At 29.9% G+C, this 23,753-nt stretch overlaps 1 protein-coding gene across 3 annotated transcripts in view; it reads right to left on the minus strand.

The window, feature by feature from the left end:
* Window positions 1-2,444: 2,444 nt before the first annotated feature.
* The window catches only part of LOC142330998 (uncharacterized), a 119,959-nt gene continuing 98,650 nt past the window's right edge, over window positions 2,445-23,753 (minus strand). Inside the window, exons 14-18 of one of the 3 annotated variants that reach the window (XM_075376546.1) lie at window positions 23,277-23,429; window positions 20,248-20,478; window positions 13,155-13,300; window positions 11,787-11,922; window positions 2,445-3,036 (exon numbers count right to left, since the gene is read on the minus strand). In XM_075376546.1, coding sequence (XP_075232661.1) covers window positions 11,804-11,922; window positions 13,155-13,300; window positions 20,248-20,478; window positions 23,277-23,429 — 649 coding nt within the window. In that variant the 3' untranslated portion in view covers window positions 2,445-3,036; window positions 11,787-11,803. Of the gene's footprint in view, window positions 3,037-9,730; window positions 11,923-13,154; window positions 13,301-20,247; window positions 20,479-23,276; window positions 23,430-23,753 lie in introns of those variants that run through there. The other 2 variants (XM_075376539.1, XM_075376531.1) reach the window with 2 other exon arrangements.

Consider the following 23,753-nt stretch of genomic DNA (forward strand, 5'->3'; position numbering starts at 1 on the left):
CGTAGGATAAAGTATAAAAAAACTTGTGAAATCACTGTCATAGAATTTTGCTGGGTTCAAAATTTTACCCAACCTAAGTTGAGCATCAACAGCAATTTAAAAAAAAAAATTACTGTGGCTGATCACTTTCATAATGATGGGACATCTTTTCTCCATACACTTGTTAAGTTCAAAGCAACAGTTGCTTTGTTTCATATTTTTCATATATTAATAAAATATATATGGAATTTTTTAACTTAAAAAATGTAATATCGTGGTTATCAGCCAAAATAAAAATATCACTATTGAGATGGCTATGAAAATACAAGATGAAAATATATTTCCTGTATGTGGTCATTCATTTGATCAGTGTGACTGTAACTGTTGTTTAAATTAGAAACACCATCACGAAAATGAAATGAATAGATGCAAAACAGCAATCAAAATCCACTTCCTTTCCAGTTGGTCAAGAACCTTTCTCTTTTTGATTGGGAAATGGACTTGCCTTTAAATTTTTACAAAAGCACAAGAATTTTCTTTTCTTTTCAAAAGTTTTTTTTGTTACATTATAAAAATAACAATGCTGCTGAGGCTTATAAAAGTTATACAGATTTTACACATTTTCCCTTTAGTTTCATAAAGACATTAATAGATGAACTGACAATGTTGTATGAGAACACAGTTCCACTGAAATCAAAAGATTTGCAGCATTTATTTAAGCGCCTAAAATCAGAATATATAACCTTTAAAATGTAATAGCAGGAAGTGAAATGGTCACTCAACACAATAATAATTATCATTCTTATGATGGAAGTAAACAAAAAATATCATTTTCAACATCTCACTGTATGCTAGTTAATAATTACTTAAATTGCCTTTATTCCAGAAAACATCAAAGGTACAGTTTTTCATGTCTCTTTAGGACTCTGTTTACTTTTCTTTTTATACATTTGCATTTGCAATATTATTTTTAATAATACAATTTTTTTAATTTCTTTTGTAACACATTTACCAATGTTTGTGAAAGTATTAATTAATAAAAAATATATATTTACTAACTGGTGCTTATTCAGCAAAATTTTGTTACTGGTTTGTAAAATATTTAAGGTTCAATTTTACACCACCAAACGTTTTTCTTATGGGCCCTTATTTCAGCTATAGCTGCAACTTTTGATTAAAAAAAACTTAAGAAAAAAGTGTATTACAAAAGATGATGAATCTTTTTTAAATGAAACTATGTTAAAATAAAGAAAATAATCTAGAGAAATTAAAATTTATTTTAAAATATTTATTACTGTAACAGTTATGCTTATAGATTATTTTCATTACATTAATCCAACTCACCAGATTACATAGGTTAAGCCATTCACTTTGACAAATGAAACTCAATGTGAATTCATAGAGAGAGAACCTGTATTACATTAATAAGTTTCACTGCATACTGAAATGCAAAAATAATCAACTGCTAGAAATGAGCATTAGCATTATTGCCAATCATTGATGCTATGAGACATCATGTCCAATGTTAAAATAGGCACTTTATATGCTAAAAACTACAAAGAGTAATGTCAGTAGCATGTACACTTCTCATAGTGTTAAATAAAAGTACTTTCTTAATGATGTCAATGCAAGTTACAAATTTTACATAAAAAATTGGTTTTCAAAAATTAAGGTTATTACTTGTTCAATAGTCATGGATCTTGTAATATTAAATAACTCTTGAATAAATCAATCAGACATCACAGTGATATTTGTTTGATCTCAAAGCAATTTGCCAAAACTCACTATTGACAGTTTCCAGAAGGTTGTAATAGTTTTTAAGAATTATATTGGCCAATAATGCTTTGCTTAGATGAACATTTTAATCTCACCTGTGCTTTCAAGGACAAAAATAAACAAATTTCCACAAATGCATTGTAGTTACACCTCACTATTGTGGTTAATGGATTTTTCAGAATATCATGTTTGCAAAACCACAAATGGGGAAGCGTAAGGAATATTTTAAATAACACTAGAAAAAAATAGGAATAAAAGTGAGATTTAATATCATTCAATACAAAATAATAAAATTCTATAATAAAAAATTATCTTTTTCAGATAAATAGTTATGCATGACAAAAAACATAAAAACAAAAATGAGAATAGTATGCCTACAGGAGTAAACAATACTGATAAATGGTTTTAATTTTAATATAAAATCATTACTCTAAATAAAAAATGGAGCCTAGTTATCTACAATCAAGCATAAGCCTATAGTTGCCAGGAAGAAATAAATATAAATACATTAATAAATCTTATGATAAATTTTCTAAAATAATTAACAATTGAAAACTGAACTGAAGTCTTTCAAAATCAATAATGAAGAGAAGCACTACACATTCAATACTGCCTTACAATTTTTAAACAACCATAAAAAGTATATATATATATATATATATATATATATATATATATATATATATATATATATATAAGTAAAAGATGCCGTTAAAGACCAAAGCTACTTAGCTGTTGCAGTATTAAATATGCTGATACTATAAACAACTTAAAAACAAAATTCTCCAGTAAAATATGCAAATACAATTTCATCCACAAATAGTGACATACATATATATATATTCCCAAAACTTGCCATCTCTAAAAGCTATCATATTGCTTTTATAGATTCAAAGTGTAGTCCGTTTAGAAACATATGCAGTAAATGTTTCAAAACTGGCTATCTCACATATATTATGTTTTGTTAAAAATCACGGTTCTTTCCAGAATTGACCATCTCCATTAGTTCATTATTTCACCATGCTAGCGCTGCAGTAGTAGTTACTGTGAATCGAATATTGTTTGGCATTCTAAGTGAAGTTATAGTGAATGTAATCTGTAAGGATTTATGCTAAACATGATTTTTTTACTAATTTTTTTTTTTTTTGAGTTCAGTTATTATAATTACATTATATTAGTTTAAGTGTTCTGATAAAATTATTTCATTTCAAGATGGAACATATTCACATAAAGTTGATTCCAACAAAACTGAGAAATAGCGACGGTTGGTTGAGAACTAAACTGAAACAAGAGAGGTATATGAGCAATGGTCAGCTTAAAAATCCATGCTGCAATCCTAACAGTAAAACCCTAAAATATAATTTATTAACAAAACCAGATATATCCATTGTTTCATGCATCATTTTATATGAAGTGATAAGATTGCACAAGATCAATTTATTTTAAAATATATCAAAAATTATTAAAAGTTGTTCGACAGATTAAGTTCTGTAGGGAAAATAAAAATTTGATAAAGTAATATGTTAGATGTTATAATTTAAAAACAACCATTCCTGTTTACAAAACCATATCTTTCACTTCAAAAAAGTGTAGTCTAACTGGTTTGTTTTCTTTTCAGAGAAACATGTTCCACACACTGACCCCCCTACAAGCACTAACAGAAGGGAAATGGAAATTATCAAAAAAAATTAAGAGATGTGAATGAACTGCTGAAAAACATTATGATGAATAATATACTGTACCAGATTATGACAATGAAATAATCTGTGGATATATATATCCACAGTCATTTAATTCGGCAAGTCAAATTAAGAGAAGATAGTTGAGATGAGAATGGTTTATTGTTTCTTACCATTTTTTTGTTTATTATATTTAATTTTGTCATTCATTTAAAAACTAGTGAACTTCTTTGCGTATTAAAACCTAATAATTTGAGTTGATTCCTATGTTATTTTGAGTGGAACTAAAACTTGGGAGTCATAAAAAAATATATCTTCAACAGTTTCTTAATTAAAAAAAACTTATTTTGTTCCAAAACTGGCTATCTTCAAAATGGCCATAGCTGTAACACCAAGAAATTGAATCCCTTGAAGGTGGGTTGATTACTGTTAGAAAAGTTCCTTTAAATGTCTACAGGTATAATAAAATCTTTTTATAGGATGAAGTATTTTCCGGGGAAAGTCATAAAAAGTGTTTTTCAGGTCTCCTGAAAATAAAAAAAAACGGAGATGGCCAGTTTTGGAAATGGACAACATATATAGAATACTTTTTTTTTTCTATAACCATTTGTGTGGAATTTCAGATGGTGGAATCCAATGAAACTTTTAAGAGTTGATAGAAGCTAAAACAGTCAGGAGATTTGTTAAAGAGACTACAAACAGATCATATAAATCTATGAGATACAGATAGACTACCAGCTAATTTTTCTCACAAACTCTAAAACCCTGAATTAAATCATTCAACTTCAGCAGTAATATTCTTATTTGCTAAGTGAAATGGGCAAAGCTGATGAAGTTCTTTTAATTTATATATAACACAAGGGGACAGGAAATGTCATACCAGTCATACTAGCCGTAAAATGTAGTCAGAGAAACTTGCTCCTGTATGTGGACAAAACAAAACAATTGCTACAGAAATAATTCATTTTCAGAAAAAAGGTTACATGATAGATTTTACAAAGTAAACGGACTGTATAATTATGAACTGTAAACCTGGTGCGTTGCTTAACACTTTTAGCGCCATGTATATCAATCTGATACATTTTTAGCAATGTCAAAACGGCCACGTGTATAATTTTGATGCACATGTAATTGTCTTAATAAATAAATAAAAAATGTCTGGCCTGGGGTGAAGTTTTACTGATTTAGGCGTGGCGCTAAGAGTGTTAATAACAGAGTTAACTTAACCCTTCACTGCACAATGGGTCTCTCAGGACCCAAACCAATTTAATGTTAATAAATCTCTTATAATTAAGGTGATTTCAGTGAATGGTGTTCCATGTAGTACCCAAAGCATGTGCAGCATTGTTAGTTCATGAAGTAGCCACTACATACTGGCATCTTACAGACATATTGCTGTATTTCTTTAACCAGGCCTACAATCAGTTGATCCTGTCACAAGTTAATTTTTTCTTTCATTTTAGCTACCATCTAGTGCTGTAAATAGTTTATTTTGGTGAAATTATTGTTAATTTATAAAATATTTGTTGAAAACAGTTTGTTCCTCATGGTATCTACTGTCCTATACTCAACTCATATGATAGTTGAGGTTATGACCTTTTGATGTAAACAATAACAAAACAGTTGTGTTTTCATGGCTTATTTTGATATATATTGTTTACTAACTATAAGTTTTATAACTACTTAGCTTCATTTAGGTTTTTTTTTTGTTTAATATCAAGGTGTACAACATTATGGCTTACAGAAATCATTATATATCAGACAAACAGTTGTTATCAAAGTTGAATGTAGCTTTAGCAATACCATTAGGCAGTGATGATGAATTAGAAAATTCAGATGATGATTGTGAAGGTATAATTATAGACAGTTTTAACAATTATGATAAACAGGAATTAACTGAACTTCAATTAGCAAATGAATCCATCCAGACAGATTCTTCTGCTCAGTTACAGCCAGTTTCTTCACTCTCCCCATCAACCTCATCAATCTTCTTTAGTAACTTCACTAGTAAATGAACTATCATTTGCTGTCTTACAACCTCTTGGCTATGATCAATCAACAACAATATCAAAGTCTGTCAGTCAATTAATAACATCTACTGTACAACAATATGCATCTGAACAAATACCAACAGATTCACCAGTCTCCAAGCAATCTACTTCTGTTAAACGGTCATCAGTTCTTGATGCACCTATAGTAACTGAACCTGTGTATAAGCCATCTACTTCAACTGTACCATCACAACAATCTGAATCTTTAAAGCTTTGTCAGACTACAAGGGCAGGTACAAAGAGTAAATTGTTAGATAAAGATGAAGCAGTCTGTGAGCCTGCTTCTAATCATCCTGAAAGTACTGTAAAATAAAGAACTATTTTATGGAAGCATGTTAATATGAATAAAAATAAGAAAGATATATTATTTTATGGAATAGGTAAACCACCTTTAGATATTCTAAAATTAGACATACCTTTGCAATTTTTACTTTTTTACTTTACTGAAAACTTAATGGAAAATATTTGAAATTAAACACATAAATACAGTGTTCAATTAGATCCAGATAAACCTTTTAATCTGATGATAAATGAACTAAGAAAATTTCTTGGTATTTGTATTATTATGTCTTCAGTACATATTCCAAATACCAGGAGTTACTGGAACGATATATTAGAAAATAACACAATAATTGAAACTATGCCAGTCAGAAAATTTGAAATGATCAGAAAATATTGAAATTTCAATGATAATAATCTTGCTATACCAGCTGATGAAAATGACCATGACAGACTGCATAAATTATTGCCCATTATAGATTCAGTTAATGAAAGATGTGCTTTGATTCCTCTTGAAGAGTTGCTTACTATTGACGAACAGATGTGTGCCACAAAAGTCAAACATTTTCTAAAACAGTATGTCCCGTTAAACCCTAAAAGTTAGGTTATAAACTTTTTATTCTGGGAGAATAAAAAGTAAGCTTACTTGAAGTTTAAGTAACAAATTTAGTTTAACTTTAGCAAAACCACTTACAAAAGTGGTTTTGTTTTCAAACTAGAAATATACAGTGGTCTAAAAAATGATACCCTTTTTAGAGCCCAACGAGAAGAACCAAATTTAGGGGCCACATGCAAATATAGAAATGAGAATGGCCAGAAGAATTTTGAGTGATTCTCATTATAAATTACTTTACGACAATTATTATAAAACTCTCGCGCTACTTGTAGAATTAGAAAAGATGCAGATACACTCTGCAGGTACTTTTCGTTGAAACAGATTTCCTTATATCAAACTTCTTAGTGAAAAAGATATGACTAAAATGCCTCATGGATTCTCTGAAGAGTACACAACTGAAGTTGAAGGGGTACCAATAGTTGGGTAGAAAGATAATAGAACATATCACTAGCATCTACATTTGTTGGAGCAACCAAAAACATGTGTTAAAAGGTATGGAAAAAAAACAGAAAACAATTGAAACTGATTGTCCTCAGATTGCAAATGTGTATAATTATCATATGGGCAGTGTTGATTTGTTAGATAGCTGATTAGGTGTTACAAAAATATCATGAGGAGTAAAAAATGGTATTTTAGATTATTTTACCACATACTAGATCTAATGATTGTAAACTCATAGCTTCTGTATAGAAGATGCTGTTCCATAAATTGAAACTAACTGACTTTCAAAAGGAAATTGGCATTGCCTTATGCAAATATGGATCAATTATCACACTGGCCAGAGTTCAGTAATACACGACATTGCAAATCTCTCGGGTGCAGTGGAAAAACTTGTTCAAATTGTATAAGTTAAGGTGTATCTATGTCGGCATAACAAAAAAAATTGTTTTATAGTGTATCATAATGAATCATAAACTTCAGTTAAAAAGATTAATGATTTATAATTTTTTTTTATTTCTTAAAAATTATTCTTTTTAAAATAATTACAATTTTTTTTTATTAATATGAATACAAATTATACACAAGTATTTTAGTTTTGATAACAAAACATTTTATAGTCCACACTTTACATTCAATTTTTTTTTAAAATGTCAAAAAATAATAATAATAAGTGTACACTTGTAAAATTAATGTGCAGTTAAAAAAACATTTGTTGATGCACAATGTCCCTCACGGGGTACAAACCTAATTTTTGGATCTACAATATCTATAGGGTGAGTAAAAAGTTTTAAAATATTTTTCCAGTATATTGTACGTTATTGTATAATACATATATTTTTTTTTTACTCATATAAAAAAAATTGTGCAGTGAAGGGTTAAATGACATTGTATGCTTTCAAAGGATGTCTCACTTAAAATGTGAAAATAAGCTATTACTTAAAGATGACAACTGATTCTGTTATGATACCTGGCTGCATGACATAAACTAAGTTCCTGAGGAAGTGAACACTTGAGGATTATCTTTTCCCAGAAGCAATATTCTGATTAGATTATGACAAGGGATCACATCTTTTTATCAACCAATAAGACCAACATTTATTAATGTCTTCAGCAGATGGATTCTTATATTGCTAAACACAATTTTGTTGAGTTTGTAATAACAATAGAATTAAAAAGATGCAGTGTTATTAAATCCACTGAAAATGATTTAATACAGAAATAAAATGAAAACGAAGAAGCAAGTAAGGAAGTTATGCAAATATCAATGAAACTAAGAATGCTTACTGCTAGTTGCACAAAATGAATGATTGTTTAAGATGAATGAACCAAACTTAGAAAATAATATGATTTTTACACAAAAATGTTTTCAGTTATGCACTGGTAGCTTTCATCATTCTTTACACACAACTGAAAATGTTTTGAATTAAGCCAATAAGGTGTTTCAGAACTGGTTAGGCAATTGCAAGGTGCTATATTCTCAAAGAATAAAATTATATGTAATCCACTGATGTTTATCAGATTATACCAAATTAAAACACCCAAAATTAATCACAATTATGAAAATCAAAATTAAAAATATACAAAGTTTTATCCTAAGAGGTACAACATACTACATTACATACTGTTAACATAAAATCTCTAAAAATCTACATTCAACACAAATCAACAATACAAATTACAGAGCTAATATAACATGCTACCCACTACTGAAATCAACACAGAAAATAAATAATACAAATAACATATACAACCATTAAATAATATTATCACAAATAAATGTCATAATTGAGTTATTGGCCACATTTGTTAATAATAATAATAATAATAACAGTAAAAAAAAAGCTGTTACGACTTCAATCTATAACAAGTAAACTGAAATTATTATCAAACACACAAGGAAAAGGTTAAAAGATATTTAACTTAAAAAATAAACATATAAAATTACAATTCACCTACATGCAGAGTTCAGAGGAGTACATTTCCGAAATATTTAAATTAAACCTATTTTTAAAAATTTCAGCTATAAAATTTAACAAATTTTACACCAATTTTGTTCTTTTTTTTATTTTATTCTAAATAAAAAATCACTAAACAGTTAAAACATCAATGTTAGTATTAAATCTTTATTAAAACAGAGTAAATGGAATCATTAAAATGTATATTTCATATCAATGTATGCATATCTCATAGATACATAAATTTAATAAAAATGCAATAAATCTAATATAAATGTAATTAGTTTAAAAACATCAGTTTAAAAACCTACACTATTATTAACAATAATGAAAACTTTGTATAGAAATCCTTATCATGAAAATATTGAAATACAAACTGAATTTTAATAAATCTTCCATAATAATATTTAACAACTTAGGTGAAAAAAATTTGATTCTAAGTACACGCATACAGTTAACTAATTACTCAAGTAGTGATGAATAATAATAATACATGATCTCCCAACCTCCTTCCTTTCATACAATTCTAAAGAAAATGACTTAAAACAAACCGAGCTTTCTAGATTTGCATGCTGTAATCTCAAGTGATAACATTTGAATTAACAGTGAGATATATATACTATACTATTATACTTTCACTTGGATTACAGTGTACAGTGATATATAAATATAAATACATTACTGTAATTCAAGTGATAGTGTAATTTTTTGTGATAATAAACTGGACACTATTCAATTTAAAAAAAAAGAACATAAATAATGCAATTAATATTTTTTTTACATCTTTTAGAAGATTTTCTCCATAATGGATTTAATATTTACATTTAATAAAAGGAATTAATTACAAATAGTAAATGAACAAAATATAGATAACAATTAAGTTTCAAATAATTTTGTTCTTCATAATTTACAAACATTTACAATCTTTTCATTTTGTTTTACACAACTTTTACACAAAAGTATGAAGTTAATTTACCACACACTTTTAATGTAAAATTTTGGATAAAACAAATTCAAGAAACTGAGTCATAATTAAAACTGTTTAATAATCAAACCTGAAATTTATCAAATAAAGCACTTGTTCTTCAGTTTTATTTTAATAATTTTTATTTAACTTAAGTAAATCAAACAATTTAAAAACACAAAATTAACCAATAACAATTTAATAATTATTTCTATTACATATAGATCAATAATGGAAGAAATTAGCTCATAGACTGCAATTACATTTCAATTATACAATTAAAATTTAGGGCAATTTAATAAATACAAAAAATGCAAAATGGCAATCTAATTTAGCTTTTTTCATGGGTGTTTGTAGAATAGTGTTTCCCAGAATGGATATAAGAACCATCCCATGTTATAGTCAAGTGATGAATATTCATCAGACTAAAGATTTTTTAACTAGTTATCTTTAATTAAAAATGTATCTTAAAATTTTAGTATGTGGTAAATTCTATGACTATTTCGTGAATCTGTTTACTAATTACGTCTGACTGCCTACACGTTGATAAAAAATGAAAACTCTTTAAGGAGTGTTTAAGTTAAATGTGAAAAAATGTCAATTTTTAAAAAAAATTTAGCAGTGATGGATTGCTCACTTAAATTTCATAAAATGTCTGCAGTCTGTTGCTGCATAATATTAAAAGATAAAATTGACTTCCATCTAACAATTGGCTAAAAGGTGGGAATAAACCATGAATCTTGGGCAGTGACTGTCAGAATACTGGGTAAACCTTTTTATTAATTCCTACAGACTATCTAAGTTTACAGATAACATCAAAGATAACTGAAACTAACTGAAATTCAGAACCCTGAAACTTGCCAACAGTGAACCTAACATTAAGAAAGTGTAGTTTTTCAAACTCGAGAGCATATGTGTCACTAAGAGTTATCTAAATCCATTTAGTTTTTTCTAAGTATAAATAAAATGCAAAATTAAATTTAAGAAATGTTTTAAACACTATCAGGTGCACCTAAATTATTCTCATCTTCATTTTTCAGAAGTTGTATGGCAAACATTTATTTTTTTTTTTACTTATGGTAAAACTGTAATTCAAATGCACAAGATGAATCAAAATGAAGACAATTTAACTGTAAGTCATTCAAACTTTTTTAATTGAAATGCATCAATATAACACCGAGAATATAATGGTAAGATTGTGCTTTAAATTACAACTGGTGTGGTGATATACCAACTAATGAAGATTGGACACTGCTGATCTAGACTGACAAAATTCCTATAAGATTACTTCTCGAATTAAAATTATCATAACAGAAAAATTATTCTTATCAAATTAGATTATAACCATATTTTTAATAATTGTTTACCGACTGTTACTAACTTAATTCAGTAAATTTGTTTTTTGAACAATATTCTTAAATGCCTACTAACAATTTATTTCCTTTCCTTATACTCACTGCATTCTTTTCCAAGACATCAAAATTATTTGGTATAACTGTAACTGCCCCCCCTCCTCCACAGGTGGCTAATTAATTTATTTATATTAATGTGACCTTAAATGTCACTTTACATAGTAAAGAGTAATGCTATCAGGTATCATTCTATCTGATGTTTACAGTATTATTCAATGAATTGTGAAAATGTGAAATATAATCATACAGTTTGAGTTTTTATTGAATACTTATACAATAACCAGAAATTAACTGATGAAGGAAAGTACTTCTATCAAATATTTTAAAATTCATACAAACTTTTTAGAATTGATTACCCATAAAATTTGATGGGTAAATTTAATGGCAAAAATTTGAGGCGAATTATTGCCTTAAATAGTTGCATTTTAAAAAACCCAAATGTTTAAAATTATTAAAAATTATGATAAACTCAATAACATATCCTCAATTTTGATTTCACTTAATTTAATAATAATAATCAATACTTAAAATTATATAACTGCACGATCTCACTAGAAAGTCTTCAATACGATGTGACAAATGATACTGAAAGGATAACAATAACGACAAGATCAAATTCACAAATATGGTATACCTAACTCTAAGCCAGGGTCAAACAGATGACCGTTTACTCAACTGAGCTTGTGCTTCACGAAGCAATGAATCAAAAGATGCATCTGGACGATGCGGTGGTGGAACTGAACGATAGGCCATGTTGTTTCTTTCTCCATCTGTAACAAAATAATTCTTAAGTAAATCAACTCTTATATCTAAAAAAATAATAATATATCATTTTTAACACTACTAATAGTTCCAATTACTAAAAACTTCACTATTTTTGAACTTTCATTCAATTTTTAACTAATTTAGATAGATGATGAATGTATTTTTAAATGAATTAATGTCAATCAATAACAAAAGTCATTTCATGTTGATATCAACATCTGATTTTTATGTTTGGTATACAATTTGTAACTGAAGAAAGAGTTAAAAAGATGATATTTGATGTTTTTCTATGTGAAATGCTAAACAATTTTAAAAATTCTTACATTCTCAAAATTCTTTTATTATTAACAGCAAATTTTGTGGTAGTAAGCCACTGTTAACATAAACTAACAGCTCGCCATAACTGCCTGTGAGATTTTTCAAGTACGCATCATTTTAAAAGGTTTTGAGCTTTCATTATTGAAAAACTTAAAAATTACTATATATTTTTACTAAAAAGTTACTTTGAGCATGTGATGTTATATCCAATATCATGCACAAAATCTATGAATTGTTAATCAGAAATATACATATTTCTAAGTCCTAGTAAAGTCAGTTATTTTTACATGGATTTGAATACTAGATCGTGGACCCCAGTGTTTTTTGGTAGTTGGGTTCCAATTAACCACACATCTCAGGAATGGTCGAACTGAGACTGTACAAGACTACACTTCACTTACACTCATATACATCATCCTTATTCATCCTCTGAATTGTTATCTTAAAGGTAATTACCCGAGGCTAAACAGGAAAAAGAAAGGTATCACTATTCTAAAATAGAATTTTTCTCTTCAGAAACAGTATTAGAAGAAATAAATTTGCTTAAAAAATAAATTTTGATTGCACTGGAGTTTTATATATATTCTAAATAAATTATGTTTTACTTAGTTTTTGGTTGGTTGCATATTAATTATTACTACCTACAAACAAGAATTTCTAAAGCAAGTATTCTTTCTAGATACTGAAGAAGTAGATAAACATATACTCAAGAAAGTACAGCAAAACATTAATCTGTTGTCTAAAAATGTCACATATGAACCAATAATGTTTTCAATTAAGTTACCACTAATATAATAAAAATTTACTCAAGAAATGGCTTAGTATTTTACAATGACATTTCTTCTCTTCTGGAGACAATTTGTAATGAACATAACCCACCAGAATGGCGCTTGTCCTAAAGTTTAAAAAATGAACCTACCTAGATCAGCATAGCGCTGCTTGCAAAATGCACGCCTACCACCAAAACTGAGATCATAATGAGGAAGTGAAGGATCATCATTCCCATGCTCCACAGCCTCATAGGCATCCACTTTGTAAGCGAATGTAACAAAGCCGTAGTTGTCCCTGAAAAATAAAATTAAAAATAAGTTTTAACTCTTAACCAAGAAACAAACAAAAAAATTAAGAAGTAATAGCATAAATTATTTGAGCAAAATATTAGCAGTTTTCAAGCAGGAGATAGGTAAAATTTAATCCATTATTTTAAGAGCAAGAGAAACCGTTATCTTGCAATTCATCTATATTCATACCAAAACCTTTTCATACAGTGTCTTATGATTTCATTATTAGAACAATAATATAAGTCATATGTTTTTATTTCATAAATGTACACAGTCATATTAAAAAATGTAAGATAAATGTCATTAAGGATCTGAACTCATAAAAATAACTCAAACACGTGGCTGAGGAAAAAAGATAAAACTTTGATCTTCTTTGTACACTTTTAAACAAATCAAATGTTTTTGATTTCTCTGAAACAGAAGCATCACCCTTTCAACTACCATACCACATTTTTTCTTTAATTAATAAATAAATTGAAGTTTCACAGGGAAAGATTAAAAAAAAAGTAGGGGCTGAGGTTAAAGATTTTCATTTTTGGAGTCAGGCCAAAAACATTTGCCATTTATTAAAACTCCTTGCTCTTATTAAAATTTTAAGAGAAAATATTTTGTTGCTAAGGAATTAAAAGTCGTTCAAAAAGAACTCACTGAGCATTTGAGAGATTGATGCTGTACTAGAATCGAACGTAAATAAAAGCTTTATGTAAAACCTTTGGTCTTAGCATAGCAAGGATGATAGGAGTAGAACTCCAAAAACATGCCATAAAGAAAATGCTCAAATTGTATAACGTGCACATTCATAATGCTATGTTATGAACTAGTCCACAGAAGATACATCTAAGGAAAACTAATAAGTCCATATTATGAAAAATTTACACACCTGGTTCAAATTCTCAGGACTCGTCCACAAAGAAGTTATTGGGAAAAAATTCTTTTCTTTCCAAAAAAATGACCCCCAGCCTAACACAGTTATCAGTAACACAAAAATTTGACTAAGTAGTAAAACATTTTGAATTTTCTTTTTTTTTAACCAATTAGAAATAAACTTACTATTGGTACTTACATTAGTTATCAATAAAGCTATTCAAGTGAAATGAGCAATTCTTCTCAAGAGATTAACTCAAGAATGAGAGGAAAGAAGTGGGTTAAGACTGGATTAACAGGAGTTGTATAATTACAAATAAAATAGAAATCAGTCTCCAACTGATAAAAGTATTATAAGAAAAAAACTGTCACTACAACAGGATTTCTGCTATCTCAGAAATAATTATATTTTGAAAAGTATTAGAACCTAATTCAACAGTTAAATTATACATACATATACACATTTAATTATTTAAATTCAATATTAATAACACATACAATATTATAATGTGTATTAAATACTTTTCTTGTTTATTCTGATGCCTGGTCATATTCTGTTGGCCTTGGTGGCCAACAGTAAGTATTTTGCAATACATATAGAGTTCCTGCTGCATTTTATTACATAATCTTTCAGATTATGGAAAACATTCATATAAATGAAGGTCCTGAAACACTTTGCTTTCAGGCTACGGATAGTGAAAATTTCACTAAGATATTAGCTTCAGCGGTAAAATGAGTTTTTACTAGAATTTTTGAGAAACAAATTATGGAAAAAATTGTATACATTTTGATCTGTAAAATTAAAAAAGGCTCTCCAGAACTGTATTTCGAGTAGTTTCCACCAAAAACATTGTTACACAGCCTAAAAAATTGTCAAAAAGCAAATAAAACTTTGTGAAAAAATTTACAGAGAATTTAATTCTAAATAAAAACTGATGAAAAAAGTCAATTGAAAATAAATTGAAGTCAAATAAAAATTCCATGTTTATTTAAAATGAAACAAAGACATAGTAGAAAAATATTACAAACTTACAATGATAAAATCGGTTCAAAAAGCTCTTAATCAGTTCTAAGTTTCATCATTAATCCTTTAATTGTTAGGAAATCGTTCACGATGAGCAGCTAGTGCACTACCGTTACAAAATTATAAAGTCCATAATGGAGATTATATCTACATATTTTTCATTAGAGAATTTAAAAGACATTTTTGGATTAAGATATTCATTCATTGTATTTACTTCATTTTGTAAGCTAACAAAATTATTCAAACATACAAAACTTAACTGTTGATTGGCTGTTAGTAGTTTCAATTTACAAAATAAATTTTTAAATTCAATTTTGAATCAGTTTCACAATTTGTTTTATTTAATTTAATTAACTAAGCATTGATATTAAACCAGTCATTCTTGTTCCTCTCTTATAAAGAGGAACAGGCTACATTAATAGTTTATACCGAGCAGGAAGTGTAATTTTGGGGTTAATATTTTTTCTGCAATATCAAAAACATTTATGGTTTGAGGTAAAATTATAATATTTTTGTCATGTTTTATATTAAATAGAAATTGTATTCTTTAACTTCTATTCCCAATTTACTTTACTTGCATAAATTATCTCAGAATTAAATCCTCTACAACTTTTATTGCAAAGTTTTATTTTACTGGCAATTAAATGGTACAAATTTACGACAAACTAAAATAATTGTTATTCTCAAACTGTGTGTTGTGGAAACCAACAATTTAATAGAGAATAGTGATTACTTTTTTCTTTTTTTTTTTTAATAGGTAAAAGAACATATAAAACCATCAATTTTGCTCTCAAAATTTTAGTATTATCTCATTTTATCATTGGAGAAGAAATCAAAGCTAACTGTAATTAAAAAACCAACGCATTTCTGGACTAATGATCATACAATCCTTTTTAATTATTTCAATCAGAATAAACCACTAAAATTAAGCAGAAACCTCCTAGAGATCACTCTATGTAGAGATTGCATTCTTTTGAACACAATGGAAGTGGCTTTTACTCACTAAATGGTTGCTGTTCTTGAATATTCTACAATGATCTATTGCATGCAGTAACCTCATTTTCCCTTTCCACCAAACTGTTACATCATAGAGGCTTCAATTCAGGGAGCACCTTGTTTGTCGCAAGGAAGGCTATACATGGTGTCCGTAGAGTGTCCTCTTTGGTGCCCATAGTCATCCATCCCAATTGGGGGTTGAATTATCGTAACATGCAAATTCTTTACAAAGATGTCAGCGAGGCCATAATGTTCTGGATGTTCTGGTCAAGATAATGTATGCATAATGGTCAGGATGCATGTTCCTCTTATAAAGAGGAACAGACTACATTAATAATTTTTACCGAGCAGGAAGTGTCCTTTGCTGCGGATCGTCAGGAATATAGAAAATTTCTCAACATGAGGGATCCTGTAAAACCCAGCGTTAGTTTTGTCCAGGCTCTTTCTAACAATGTGCAAAAGGTTAATGAGAGCACATCGTGCAACGAACTGACCAAATTTGAGCCCAACACTGACCAAACAATGAGGCCAGACGGGCTGTGCTCGTCTGGGCTCATCGTTTACAATTCCAATGCTATGGGGACATTTTATTGCAAGCCCAGCATCTTCTATTGTTAACTGTTGTCAGGAGCTACAGAACTGCCTCGAAGAGGCAGTCTCTGTAATTGTAGGCAAAAAACCCATGGACATTCTAGCTACAGAAAGTAGCAAGCGGTATGTTTCTAAGAAGGGAGACCTTACTTCTGGGGTATGCGAGAGTATGAAGACCAGGGTTTTGACTCTTGAAAAGTTAGGTGGAACGATACTTCTACTGGTCGATACATGCATGGAAGACTTGCAGAGAATGGACTATCGTGGCTGGCTTCCTATGTTTCCTCGCCCTGAGCAGAACGACTGAAGGGGTATAAGTAGAATAGCACTCTGGATGGCTAGGGACCGCCTGGAAATTTGATGGCTGGAGGTAAGTGTGTTGGCTCGAGCCACAGTTAGTCAGAATAAGTAATGGTGATTATTGTTACAATGTTGCTGTCGGCAGAACGACAACTGTACTGCCGAGGATATGGGTAACCATGCAGCCATGAGGTTTAGCATCATTTTGACAAGGGCAGTTTCTGAATGAGCAAGCATCACTGTCAGCAGGATGGTGACTGCACTGCCGAGTGCATGGATTCCCATGCAGCCATGAGATGTAGCGCCATCTTGACGATGGTAGTAAGTGAAAGTAAATGTCACGTGGGACTCTGCGATGAAGCTGAGTGGGAGTAGGAGGTCTGTCCATCTCTCCCTGGTAGACCAGACCGGACTCCATAAATGAAACCAAGTTAGTGGTATGAACTGAAGTTTGAGTTCACTAAGGGAACTAGTAATAAATTTCATTATTGTGAACAACATTTTTGGTGGTATGTTATTTATTCAATTGCCTTGAATATTATGAGACATTTATGCACAAATTGGCTGTGTAAATTGTAGAACTAGGCACGGTGTTTGTGCTTCCACAAGCTCTGTTAACTAGTTCAAAGGGGAACAATGTAAGACATTCAAGATGTCCGAATGAGGCATGCAGCGAAGGCAAAAGCTGAGTTATAAATCACTAATGTAAATGTCTACCAAGGCATTTACATCAGTGGCATGGCAACGGGGCCTGACGTTATTACTATGAAGTGTAAAAAGTTGGAGGGCGAAAGATGACTCTAGTTAAAGCCCATCAAGTCTAGCAACGGGGTTGGTGGTGTGGCGACCAGAAGTATCACAAGGCAGGTGGTGTCTTCCCCTATGGGGTTGGAATGTTATCATACATGGGAACCTCACCACTGATTTAGAAGTTAATTCTTGACCAGAAACTATGTTTTATGAAATAAAACAGTTGGCAGGTTACATCAAGTCAATTCAGTTCAACTTTCTTCAAAATGCAAGATTCATTTACAACTGGGGTCACTTAAGGTTAAATTAAGGAATTCATTTTCTTTAACATAAACATAGCATCTCAATTTTTTCATAACAATTTATGAAAATTTCTCCCAAAACATTGTTAACTACAGTCTAAGTCAATCCTACAGATTTACAGGTAACATCTACTAACAAAAATTGTTAGAGTACCTCAAACAAAGAAGGAAGTCATCTATCTTGTTCATGCAGTTTTGCAGCAACCCAAGACGTGTGCAAGAACATTATTTTGATGAAAGAGCTTTTTGGCCAGATAAGGATGGTTACAATTCAATTTACCAAGTAGAGAAGCATAATACTCCCCAGTGATGGTCTTGCCTTTTTCCAGGCAATCTGTGAGCATCACACTATGAGAATCCCAAAGAACCATACCCATGCTTTTTTTCTGCAGATGGAACAGATTTCGCTTTCTTTGGTGCATTTTCACCTGCTTCCACCCCTACCTTTGGTCCTGACATGTTATGCTGAATACATGTTTCATCTAGTGTTATAAATGCCAAAGAAACTAAGCAGAATAGAATTTAAATAAGCGTACACCCTTGACAAGTGTTAGGTTATTATGCATTTTGGATGGATTAAATGCATTCTGTTGGATGGGTCAGCTTTTCATAACCAAAACAAAATGTAAGATGTTAACAGTTTATTAATATTTTTGCAATATCAGCAAGCTCAAGCACCTTCATTTGGGGTCACTTAACACAGTATGGATTTTGTGATAATTTCATTGGTCAGGTAACGGTTTTTGGGCATTCAAAGCATTCCATCAACCTAAATGGATGTACAACCATGTTTAAATTCAGCAGCCCACTTTTTACAGTCGAAAACAATGAGGAAGAATCTTTTAAAGTGGAATCTAACAGTTTGAAACTTTCTAACATGCCATGTAAAGGATCATATTTAACAAACATCATAGTGATTTGGTCATATCTGTGAAACTTTCTGAACAACTTTTGTACAAACATATAGATAAGCCAGAAAGAAAAAGCTTTTCCTATTGGTTTACTGTTTTTTGCTTTATTGCTACTGCTTTACAACTTTAAAAAAAATTATTTTGCATTTGAAAACCTTGTTTTTATTTATTATATTATAGAAGTTATTATATTATAGACTACCATACCAGGAATGGTGTTACTAACTCTGTTTTGTGCTGGAACTGTTTGTACCAGTTCCAAATAGAAACCAATATTACAAAAAAAACCACATCACAACAGAAAATTGAATAATTTGTTTCATATAATAGGAAAATGAGTCAGATATTGGGTATACTACATTCACTAAATGATTGTTTCATTCTTTCATTCTTACACATTAAACTACAATAAATTATTAAACCATCACAACTTTTCACATACACAAACATAATACCTGCTGAAAAACCTTAAAACAAAATATAAATTAAAAAATTAAGTTCATTTTTACCACAAAATGAACAGATTCAAAAACCTATACAACTAAACCTAAGATATCAAAATATTTGTAATTGAGTACATAAAATTTTTTATTTAAATATCCGTCAAAGAAGTTCCTAAAGTCTCTTTAAAAACCTTTAAATGGCAATTGAGTCATCTGGTAATTTAGGAAATTTCTGATTCCACCAACTTAAAATTAGACTTTCAAGTGATAATCTCATGGATGTGGTTAGACCTCCAAGGTTTTCCTTTAATGCAGAAAATTTCTATTACTAATTATTAATGGTGAAGTATTAACTATTACTAATTGTGAAGTTACACAATCAGATATCCAGGGTAATGATAAAGAATATTAAATTAACATCACCTGCATAACTATGAAAAACATGTAACTGAGGAGTACACATACATTGCACCAAAGTTTTAAATTTCATTATAACCCAACTGTGAAATGAAAACCCAAGCAATAATGGTGGATGGTATATGGTGTGTGGTGTGTGGTGAGTGGTAAGTGGTAAGTGATGAGTGATGAGTGGTGGTGGTGGTGATGATGATAATACATAACAACAAAAGTATTCTACATACTATATCAAAATTAACTATAGAGATAGAAAAATATTATATTATCATTGACATTAATGATTAAAATATCTCCTATATTCATTTATTCTATTACAAAGGTTTTGTACAGAACTTTATGATTAAATTCTTTACCCATGTTCTCTAAAATGAACGCTGATATCCACAATCGGTCCAAAAACACTAAATCTTTCTCTCAAGTGTGCTTTAGTTGTGCCTTCTTCAATTCGACCCACATATATAACACGTCGTTCTTCAACTTGACGAATTTTCTCTTTCTCACTCCACTCAATCTGTGAGTTCTGAGAACCTCCATCACGAATACTGCCTCCTCCAGAACGAACACTACAACCACTGACCCTTGAACTAAGAAACACATATTTTTTTTAACATCTGTTGTTGGCATTCATAAGATAATTTAAAAAGAGCATCCTAATCAATTAAAACAACAACTGGACAACAGTAATTATCCTGCTTTGACTATTAATACACTCTGAAAAAGTGCTGTGGCAAAACAATAAACTGAATCAGAGGTTAAGTCATGTTCAACAACACCTAGAATATCTAAAGAGTATTATTGTGAAAATAAAAGAATGAAAATAGGGTGGATATTTCAAAGCCTTAAGACGCATTTAATAAAATCTGTTCCCACAGATCGCTGAATTTGAAACACACTGAGCACTTGTTCCTTTGGACAATTTAACAAATATGCTTTAAGCATTTAGTAACTAATGACTACTAATGCCAGTACCACTTGACATCATTAAAAAAAAATCATTGTAATGACAACCATGTAAATCAAAATACTTTAGCATTGAGATGAGAGGAAATTATAAACTTCTAAATGATTTTGCAAGGTAATATCAACAAAACATGAGAAAAAGAATGACAAAAAATATTATGACTGCCCAACCTCAGGGGATGGTTTAATTGCACATTAAATCGTTTATTTAAAGAAGCTGTGAATAAGATAAGAATAGTTATGATGATCATCTATATCTTTTAAAGGACAATACATTAAAAAGGTAACTGAAAAGGTTTTGAAAGATTGTCATTATGTGGAACAAATAATTCATATAAAAATACCAATATGTGAATTTTTAAAATATGAATAGAATATATATAAATAAATATTCTGACTAAACTGAACATTGCCCAAATATCTGAAAAACATGGATTATTGAAAGCAAATAAGCCACAGATCATAAAAATGGTTTACTTTGTTGGTAATATTTTTTTTAGTTATTGTGATAAGCAAGGAGTTTTTCAAGTACAATATTTTCTAAAGTCTAATATATACTCATGTTTTTAGAATTAAAAATAACTTTGGAAAGTTGTCAAAATCAATAAAAAAATAAATATGGCATATTAAAAAAAATAACTACCTTAATTTAATCTTGCAGATTTACATAGCAAAATATTGACCAAAAAATTAATGAAAACTAACTTCAGTAGATCTCAACATTTTAGACAATTTTTTAAATTAAATTAGGCAACCTAATGGTGTTTTTGAAAAATAATATCTTCTATCTACTGTTTAGATTATTTATAACTAATGAACACTAAAGCTAAAAATTCATGTAATAATTGAGTGAATACAAATCTTATTTTTGCAACTAGCACATACATCACAATTACTGACAACAAAATATGAAAGTTGCCTCTTAACATATGATTTTAAAAAAAATACATTTATTAAAGTATAACTTTTTAACATTTTATAATAAAAATATTTACGGGAATGACAGAGAATATATTAAGCGATATCCTATGTAATTATGAGGGTCGTTCAAATATAAGCCAGAATTTCATTACATAGCTTTATTAATATTAGATAAAATAACAAATAAATTGCCTTATTTTTCTATATAGTTTACTTCAACAGAAATATATTTCTCTATCAGTTAGGTAGCTTCCTGATCCCCTAGTCAAAAAAACAAGATGTCTGTCCCAACAACCAACTATACACATAATGCTCAACTGCAGCATAGTCTTTGAATCTTTTCCTTCCTAAACCTTCTTTCAGGAAACCAAACAAGTGGAAATCATATGGTGACAGGTTTGGACATACGGTGGGTGTTCAAGAAGTGTCCAATGAATTTTAGGGAGTTTATCTCAAGTCTGAGCTGCTGTACGCAGCCATGCATTGTTGTGGAAGAGGACATTGCAAATTGATTTCTGGTATCATTTGTTGTGATAAGCCGTCCCAATATCATCCAACAAATGGTAGTAGTATGACGCATGTACCGGTACTTCATGCAACAAATTAATCAGCAACATATCTTTAATTAATCAGCAACACAGTTTTCTGAACTTTTCTAGCTGACGATCATCTCTTGGCCTTAATCGACCCCCTCCCCACGTTTCCAACACATCATACTTGTTCTCTTGCTTTCCAGGATGTATTTGGTGACCACAATACTTTCGTGACTTTGGTGACCGCAAATTTCATTGCTGGTCACAATAAGGTCTAAAAATGCCTTTCCTTCTTCCTCAAAGCTCATCAGCAGCTACTAAATTGCTTCATCTTTCTGGGCATTTCTCTCTGCCTCAGTGAGAAGACAAGAAGCCCATCTCAGTGATATTTTACTGTATCCAAAACAATGTATTGCAACATTGTATGCATACTCCCAACACTTGTGCTCACCTCTGATGCAATTTCAGTGATGGTTATGTGGCGATCACCTTCAACAAGGTTCACTAACAGTTTGAATGTTGTCATTATTGACGCTGGTCCATGAACGTTTGTGACTCTCATTCTCAACTGCTCTTATTCTCAACTGCATCATGGCCACTTAAAATTTTGGCCCAATCAAACCCTTGGGTTTTTGAAAGTGTAACATCTGCCTGCAGTAGAGTCAAAATATCAGAAGTTTGACACTTTCATTGATGAGAAATCGAATTACAATTCATTGAACAAAGGATGATGGAACCCGCTGATCAGACATTCTGCTACTGACATAAGAATGTGACCTACAGGTGTGGCTGGCCTATTAATGCCTACCATACATATCCAACTAACTACCCGCAGTGCTCAACCACATTTACTGTCTGTTCTTTTTCAGCTGTGGCAAAATGCCGATCTATATTTAAATGACCCCATACATTTTTTTTTTTTTTTATTAAAAAAGAATAATAAAAAGGAAAATGTTAGTTTAACTTACGAAGACCTCTGATAACGCCATGAATCTCGACGATTAAAGGACTTGTTAAATCTATGTTTGGTTCTCCACAGGGGCCGACTTCTCCACTTACCTCCTCCTCCACGACGAGAGTCAGTATAAGGTGGTGACCTTGATCGGGAATGAGAACGAGATCTGCAACATAAAGAAAAATACATGATTAAACTTTAACTGATACTATCATTTTTAATAAAAATGTTATTTGTATTATAATGATCACAAATGACAGAAATAAAAAACAAAAATTGCTATAATAATTAATTACATTCTTCGAATCTATTAGTTTTATTTTTTTTATAAATATTCAAATACTGTTTCACAATGAAAATAAAATTACTGTAAAAAACTAAAGAAAATAAAATTTAAAAATAAAACAAATATAAATTTAAGAAATTTTCAATAACATTCTTCAATCTGTAGTCTATGATGATTTATGTTCAAATTTCTATTAAAAAATCT

Source organism: Lycorma delicatula, chromosome 1, assembly GCF_047948215.1.
Source record: "Lycorma delicatula isolate Av1 chromosome 1, ASM4794821v1, whole genome shotgun sequence".
NCBI lineage: Eukaryota > Metazoa > Arthropoda > Insecta > Hemiptera > Fulgoridae > Lycorma > Lycorma delicatula.